The sequence below is a fragment of the Brachionichthys hirsutus genome, unplaced genomic scaffold (assembly GCF_040956055.1).
Source record: "Brachionichthys hirsutus isolate HB-005 unplaced genomic scaffold, CSIRO-AGI_Bhir_v1 contig_745, whole genome shotgun sequence".
Taxonomy (NCBI): Eukaryota; Metazoa; Chordata; class Actinopteri; order Lophiiformes; family Brachionichthyidae; genus Brachionichthys; species Brachionichthys hirsutus.
The window spans coordinates 347,843-355,950 of NW_027180354.1; the positions used below are offsets into that span (position 1 = coordinate 347,843).

The 8,108-nt window shown below is 43.4% G+C and overlaps 1 protein-coding gene across 1 annotated transcript in view; it reads left to right on the plus strand.

Moving 5' to 3' along the window:
• LOC137913962 (neurexin-2-like) overlaps positions 1-7,744 on the plus strand; it is a 161,798-nt gene extending 154,054 nt beyond the window's left edge. The window contains exons 12-14 of the mRNA XM_068757582.1: positions 4,571-4,690; positions 5,793-6,174; positions 7,546-7,744. Coding sequence (XP_068613683.1) covers positions 4,571-4,690; positions 5,793-6,174; positions 7,546-7,744 — 701 coding nt within the window. The remainder of the gene's footprint in view (positions 1-4,570; positions 4,691-5,792; positions 6,175-7,545) is intronic.
• Positions 7,745-8,108: the final 364 nt, after the last annotated feature.

The following is an 8,108-nucleotide window of genomic DNA, read 5'->3' on the forward strand; positions in this document are numbered from 1 at the left end:
ATCCTTTGGAAAGCACAAAGGAAAAACATTATTCCAACTCCACATTCATTGCTTTGCTCAGGTTACACTTTAAGCACGTCCATGGGTTTGGAAGATTTGTCAGATTTAAACTAAACCTTTATTGAATTTGGCCAGATTTGAATGAACTTGGCCTGTTCCAGGAAGAGATCCACTCAAATTTAGTGCAGATCAGGAAGGATAACTTTTGGAATTTATTCCTTATTTTTCTGTCTGCATTTTGTTTTTTTCGGAAGAAATCCTTCAAATATGCAAGAACTAATAAACTGATTTCCAGGAAGCTTTGCAGATGAGTAGGTGTGGAGGATTGCTTTCTTGGTGGAGGTTTGCATGCTACGGAATTAAATTGTTTTGTTAAAACGAGTTCCCCCCATGTCAGAATGTGCTTCTGCGTTGTATTTGTTGAAACCAATGACAGAAGTATTTGCCCAGTGTGGTTTGTATGAGATATTTGACACATTCGGTATCACAAGGGTGCTTGGGATTTCTCAGACTTGCCCGACAGCTCAAAGTCTATTTTTGATTTGCGCACAGGATAAGAGCCATTTTGCACATTGCGTCCTCAATTATTGCAGCAGCATTTATTATGAACACAGGGTTAGAATTTGAGAGGAGGGACAGGAAGGGCTTTGGTGTCCTGGAGTTGTGGCCCCGTTGTCCAGACACCGGTCGACTGGAGTAATCAAGTGTGAAGGTTGTGAGGAGCAAACAGCCATTAACCTCCCAAACACAGGCCATCGTTACCATCTGCACAGGACAGAGGGGAGAGTCTCTCTCTCTCTCTCTCTGTGTGTGTGTGTGAGTGAGAGTGAAAGAGCCATGCCGAGTGATTGCAGTGTGTGTCTCCTCTGTTGCTGTCTGGTTGCTAGTGTAGTGTTGATTGTGAGTATGCCTGAGGTGGTGTGAGGTCACACCGCATGTCTGCTGCATGGACTGTCAGTGAGTGAGTGTGTCTCGGTGCAAATGTGCTTCTGACTTTATCTAATAGTACATTTGAGTTGGAATCATTTGCTTTTATATTATGCCCTCCTTCGGATTTTGTGAAAACATGGAAAATGTCTCACTGTCTGTCCCTCCAATGTAAAATCAGCGCATTATTCTCATGGCAGTGCAGTAGGACTGGGCTTGGCACGGCCTGTTTGCGGCCGCCTGTTTGACAAGCCAATGTGTCGGCTGGAGCGAAGCTACGCCGAACCAGCCCATCTGCTTGAGGCCGAGTTTGGCGCAAGGGAGCACTCGGTGGGAACGCGGGCGGGGAAAAGGCCTGTAGTTTGGTGAGGCGTGGAATCCAATAATCTCCTGAACATAAACAAGGACGTGATGGAGTGTGAACCTCATCTGAACTTCATGAGCAAGACTCGTAATTTTTGTTGAAACAAATAGGATATTGCTCTTTAACAAAATGTTCTATAGTCAATGGTATGATTGATTTATGCCTGGCCAAAGTGAAAGAAGAAAGAAATATAACATTTATTTTAGTGTGCCCATCTTTAAATGTTGGGAGTTGATGTGATGTATCAAATTAATTCACAGAATCAATAGCAAGTCAAGCAGATTTTGAAGCAGTTCAGGTGCTTCCGAAGCAAAGGAGAATGAGAATGATTACATAGAAGACATGGAGATAAGAACAAAGGTGCTTCCTCGTGTAACTTTGATATTCTCTTCAGGAATCAGCGATGCTCACTGCCACATGTCTTGGTTGGGAGGCCTGCCAGGCTGACACTGTATTTCTCTCTCAATCGTTGTACCATCTCAATTTTACACACACACACACACACACACACTCGCGCTCACTCACTGTCCGCCCATCATGCAACCCCTCTGCACTGCCGATGCTACAACCTCACATCTAAGTTAAAATTTAACAAGATAGGTCCCCATCTTTCTTCCTCTCATGTATTCTGGTGGGAACACACACACACAAAAGCAGGGCATCATGCTTGTGTGTGGGATGTATTGTGCAAAGTACAGTGTGTGCTGTTCTACTCCGCAAGGTTGACCAGAAGAGCAAGCTCTCACTTTTTCTCTCTCACACACACAAATGTGAGAATACACCTCCCACAAATGTAGGAAAGGAGGCGGCTGTGTTGCCTCGGTTCATATCCTGCAGCACATCTAAGAAACTTTATCTATGTTTGTCACAATTTGAATTAATTTTCTGACACCAGTTATGTGTTTCCTCAAACTACAAGTTGTTACCACAGAAACCTAAATCTAACACAGGCTGCCAATCCAACCTTGTGTAGACAACCACAACCACCCAAATCTTCTCATAATCTCAAGGACAGCCATTGCACAGATGTGCATAATATATCATGACATTCATTTTTAAAGATGGATGTGCATGTCCTCTCTCCATCTACTGGAAGCAGACAGACGTGTTTTACAGTACAGCGTTCATGTACAATGTGCTTCCCCAGATGGGTGCACAGCAGGGGGTTGCCTGAGGTATCACCTGGTAGCGAATTGCTGATCATAAAGACAAATAAATCGCTATCATGCTTACACATGCATTTCCTCACTGATTACAATTGCTGCATGTACATCTTTCTAAGCAAAAATTCTACAGAGACATATCCCTTAATTTTCCTGTTTTCCTTATGAATCCACAGAGAAGAGTTTATAGATCAGGAATTGTGTTTTTATCATTCTCAGCAGCCTTACAGGAAAAATCTATTTCAATATCCCGACTATACGTGTTCTGTTTGCTGCCCCGTCCCTCTCGTCTCTCTGTGATGGCGTTCAGCATCAGCACCCTCCCTCCTGACTCAGAAAGGGGCTGCAGAGCTGCGAATGAAGCAGCGAGGGTGGCACTTTCTTGGGCCACTTTTAATTGGACTGTAGTCCACTGATAGATCGCCTCCCCTCTCATGGGTACTTTGTGTGTATGTGGTTGCATTAATGTGTGTGACTTTGTGCAAACGCATGACCTCGGAACCCCAGAGCTTTAGCTGCTCATAATTACATCCTCTTCCGGGGAATTGGAATCGCAGTGCTTGTACTGGCCTTCATTACTGTATGCCATACTCGAATATGGCAGCTCCTGTCAAGCCTTGCAAAAAGAATATGAGGCCTTTGGAAATGTGGAATTATGGAACTCGACTAACTCAGTGGATCAGGTTATCCTCTTTAGCTGAGTCAGGTCTCACAATATGGCTGATCCTGTCCACAACCTCGTTCCACAATAAAATATTTGTACCTGTTTGGTAGTGTAATTATATTTTCTGTGTATGCTGATTGGAGATTAGCGACAGCGAAGTTTGTGGACATGAATGTGCCGTTGTCCCTGTCCTAAATCCTAAATTAATTGTGTGGTTTAACACTCACAGCAGATCCCAGTGTCCCTGGATAATGTTATAGACACTCAATCACATCAAATCTTGGCACATTTTAACCCTCTGACATGCTGACACATCCCTCGCTGACCCCTGACCCCTAGAAGGTTAACACTGCATATGCTTGAGCAGTCCTGACAGACGTTTGGCTTCAGCGACTTGCTCCAATGTGACTCATGGCTGATTCTGTTGCCAGCAGCACGCTCGCTTGGACTGTTATTACAGCCGTCACAATGGTAAGCAGTGATTAGTTTCTTTGTGTGCCTTATGACTTACACTTGTTAGCTTAACAACCATGTCGAAAAAGATTGGTGTGCTCGGCGCGTGGCCAGCATGCATCTGAGATGACTCAGAGTGAAACTGGGGATAGTAGCCGGGCCACATGACGCCATGGTTTCACGCAGAATGCAGCAGAAACACAATTAGCCACGTCTCGGACTTTTGTCTTATCATATTAGCTCGGATTTTAGGTGAGTTTGTGATTAACAGAAACAAGACAATTCATTGCAAACTTGTATTTGTGCAATGTGGTCAGTCTCTATCAGGCTTGCATGGCTCAGACTGACAGTGCACATTTGCATTGGTGTTCAGCGCAATATTTATCCCAACTTTGTTCACGTGTTTGTACCCAGAAAGACAAACCATGCTGCCATCATTGCCCACTGCAGCGTGATTAGCAATTTCGATGTATTAAAACTCAATCAGTGTTATTGGCTTTGAAGACGCTGCTTCTCTCATTTTGATTTGGTTCTTATATGTGTTGCCTTTCTCAAAAGAGGTTGAACAACAGAGAAACACTTGCAGGGGAAGGGAAAGGAAGAGTTGGTGCAGAAGTAGTATGGGGAATCAAAAGCTAAACTGCTCTGTGTTCATGTGCTCAGAGGACAGCATCTCCAGTTGTCTCTGGCTGCTTCTTCTAATCTGCCGCCTCAGCTTGTTATGACTTGTGTCCTGCTGGCTTTGGTGACATCCTGCTGCAACACTAAACTCCCGAGAAGCTATTCAATTATACAGTCTGTCAGGCTGGATATTTTATTGCTTTCATTTCCTCTACACTGGGAGAATCCATAGTGTGAATGTGTTTCGCGAAACATGCAGGTTTTCTCCACTTGCCCTGTCACCTACTGGGTATGAACTCTGCGTGGCTGCGTGAGTTGTGCACACAGCATTCCTGCTGTGCAGTTTGTGATTTCAATTCCCCGCCCCTCCAACTTCAGGCAAAGGACCAGAAACGCTGTTCGCGGGGCAGAAGCTGAATGACAACGAGTGGCACACTGTGAAGGTGGTGCGAAGAGGCAAGAGTCTGCAACTGTCTGTGGATAATGTCACAGTGGAAGGTGAGTTGCCTTCAGCATTCTAATATGAGGCACTGAGTGGGGCCAGAGTGAGACGCTGTGACAAATGCCCTGCATCCTCCCTTAACAATGTCTCCTTTGTCATTACAACAACTATGTGACTAAGTGTAACGATGTGTAATCAGATAATCAGACTTGCAAATAGAACATGGTTTGTCAACTGCTATCAATATGATATTTAGGGAGAGAGAGAGCTAAGAGGATGAGTTTTATTTTTGTGTACACTGCATGGCATTAAGCACCTTTGAACAAATACAGAGGTTCTTTAAAGTACTTAGGAAAGAGAAGGATTAGAGGTCAAGAGATGAGGCGTAGACATGCGCAGCCATGGTGTTGTGGCCCCAGGCGAAGTGATGGCAATGCATGGGAATGAGGGAAGAGGTTAGGATAAGGTTAGAGCAGGATGAAGGAAAGAGTGAGCTCAATGAAATAAAAAAGTAAGTCGTGCTTGCTTTACCAACTGGAAGGTGTCGTATTGCAAACTTGCCAAGCTCACTACTCCCATCGTCTCCCTGTGAAGAGAATAACGTTGTGATGTGTGAGGCAGTAAACAAGACGCTCTCTGCAGCAATGTGTGAGTTTAATTTCTTTAACAGCAGGTTACAGAAATAGGCGCAACATGTGTAACCTTCATGGAAACCTACAGTGTTGGGTGCTGGGGCATTACGGTTAATTTAGAGCTCTATTTAGCATTATAAAAAATATGGGTATACTAATATATGACTAAATTACCATAACAGATACCATTGGCATGGTTGTAAAAATCCTTGACTTTTGAATTTAAGGTTGGTGTTAAATGGGTTATTTGTTTGGATGCTTGTCAGCTCACACAATAAATTGAAAGTCGAACACCAAACCAGAGTTTGCTGTTCATAATGAATGAGTTTTAATATGGCCCTTCAGTTATTGCACTGACTTTACCCAATGCAGGACATTGCAATTCATTTGTTCAGAGATAATTAGGCCCGAGCGCCTATCCTAGGCGTAAGGGGCTATTGCTTTTGCAACGCAGAAGACGACAAGTTGACGAGCGCAGCTCGTGTTACAATTGTTTTCTTTTTTGTTCCTTTTCATACCATTTCAGGCCAGATGACTGGCGCCCACACACGGCTTGAGTTCCACAACATTGAAACCGGCATCATGACTGAACGCCGCTTCATATCCGTGGTGCCCTCCAACTTCATTGGCCATCTTCAGGGCCTGACCTTCAACGGGGTGCCCTACCTAGACCACTGCAAAAACGGAGACATCTCCTACTGTGAACTCAACGCCCGCTTTGGCATGCGGCATATCATCGCAGATCCAGTGACATTTCGAACAAAAGGCAGCTACTTGGCTTTAGCCACGTTGCAAGCTTACGCCTCCATGCACCTCTTCTTTCAGTTTAAAACCACCACACCCGATGGCCTGATGCTCTTTAACTCCGGGGATGGGAGCGACTTCATTGTTGTGGAACTTGTAAAAGGGTAAGTCGGATGTCATTTCACTCAATTCGTAACAAGATAAGGAACATTTGAGATGCTGCACTCCGTTACCCATCTCCAAAAAATTACAGTTACAAAAAAAGCGATCCCAATGCTTTTCCGCTTCATGCTTGACTTTAAGCTTTACAATATCTACATTTGGAGTTATTTATCAATAAAATAAGATTAGAAATCCTTTTTGTTTTATTGTTTTTCAAAACCCAACTGATGGAAAGGTCTTTACACATCATTTAATGTGCAAAACATATTGTAACATTGAACCCGATAAGGAATTGTGGACTGGAGTATGTGATTGCTGCGGAGATGTTTAATTAAATTATTAATGCCCATTGCAACCGTTTTCAACAAAACAATGGATAGATCTTACTAAATTAGAATTTTTGAATTTGTTTCTTCTAAAAATGTCTTTGAAGGATATAAATGATGCAGGTTGTGCTTTGTCGTACAAAAAGACAGTGGAGAGAAACGGCATCCGTTATGCAACGCATAAATAAAGTGGTCTCATTGTTTTATGGAATCAGTGGAAAAGCCACAATCATAATTGCAGTGTCAATAAGGAGGTTTTCCCTATGCAGGTATTCAGTATTATTATAACACAAAAGCCTGAGGTGCATCCTCCAAACAAAGACAAGGAGCTGCATAAAGGAATTGGAACCATTGTATAAAAGAAGGAATACTTTGAATGAAACAGACAAAATAGCCATAAACTCAAACACAAAAGAAGGAGGGAATTTTGGGCTAACAGGGACTTTAACATACAATGCAGGTTTCAGCATATACATGTCAAATTAGTGTGTTATTTTGTGTTACCTTAAAATATGGTTTAGGACAGGCAACAGCGGTGTACAGCTTTGAGCCAGATCCATTCACTTCATAATGACAGCCAATAGAATAAAACATGATCATGATCACCTCCTTATACCTGTAGACAGACACGGAATGCTGCATCATTCCAGGCAGTATCTTAACTGTATGCTCTAAAACAAGTAGATATTAAGTCATTTGTAACAAAGCTTTAATTTATTTGTGAAAATGATTGTGGATGCTGTGTAGTCATGGGGCTTACAAATGCAGCAGAAACAAGCACAGCAGAAACAAGCACAGCAGAGCAGCACTGATAAGCAGAGGGGGGGGGGGGGGGGGGGGGAGATAGGAAAATGTTGCAGCGTACATCGTCCACTAATCGGAAGCGTGTGCTAGAGGATGCCTGATGAGACTGAGGCATCATCATCATCATCAGTTTATGTGAGTGCACAGCACAGCTAGAACTGTATACAGGATCCTTTCCTGGCATTACACTGGACTTGTAATATGCATCATGCATCCACACGTTCATGACATCTTTCCTCACAGGTATGTCCACTATGTATTTGACCTTGGCAATGGGCCGTCGCTGATGAAGGGCAACTCAGACAAGCCCCTCAGTGACAACCAGTGGCACAACGTGGTAGTGTCCCGGGATGGCAACAATGTACACACACTCAAGATCGACTCACGCACCGTGACTCAGCACTCCAATGGAGCCCGCAACCTGGACCTGAAAGGTAAATAAACAACTTGTGGTGATTGATTGTTCCAGAAAGCATTGCCACTGACAGCAAATAACTATCCCTGTCTCAGCCTTGGTCTGTCCGTGTCTCGGTGCTATTGGAAGGTAGCCGTGAATTCATGCCAGCTGAAATCCTTCTACATTAGATCCACTTTCACGTTAGGTTCAAATCTTTCTGTATATCACAAAACATTTTTTTTTCATTTGTCCCTTTTAGATGTTTTAGTGCAATTACCAGAGGTAAACAAAGTAAAGTAAAGAAATCATCCGAGTCTAAATGCGCTCGGAGGACCATAGAGGAAATACAACTTCACAAAGGCCTTGCAGCATCGGTGGCCAAAATCCTCTTCACTTTGAAATATGACAC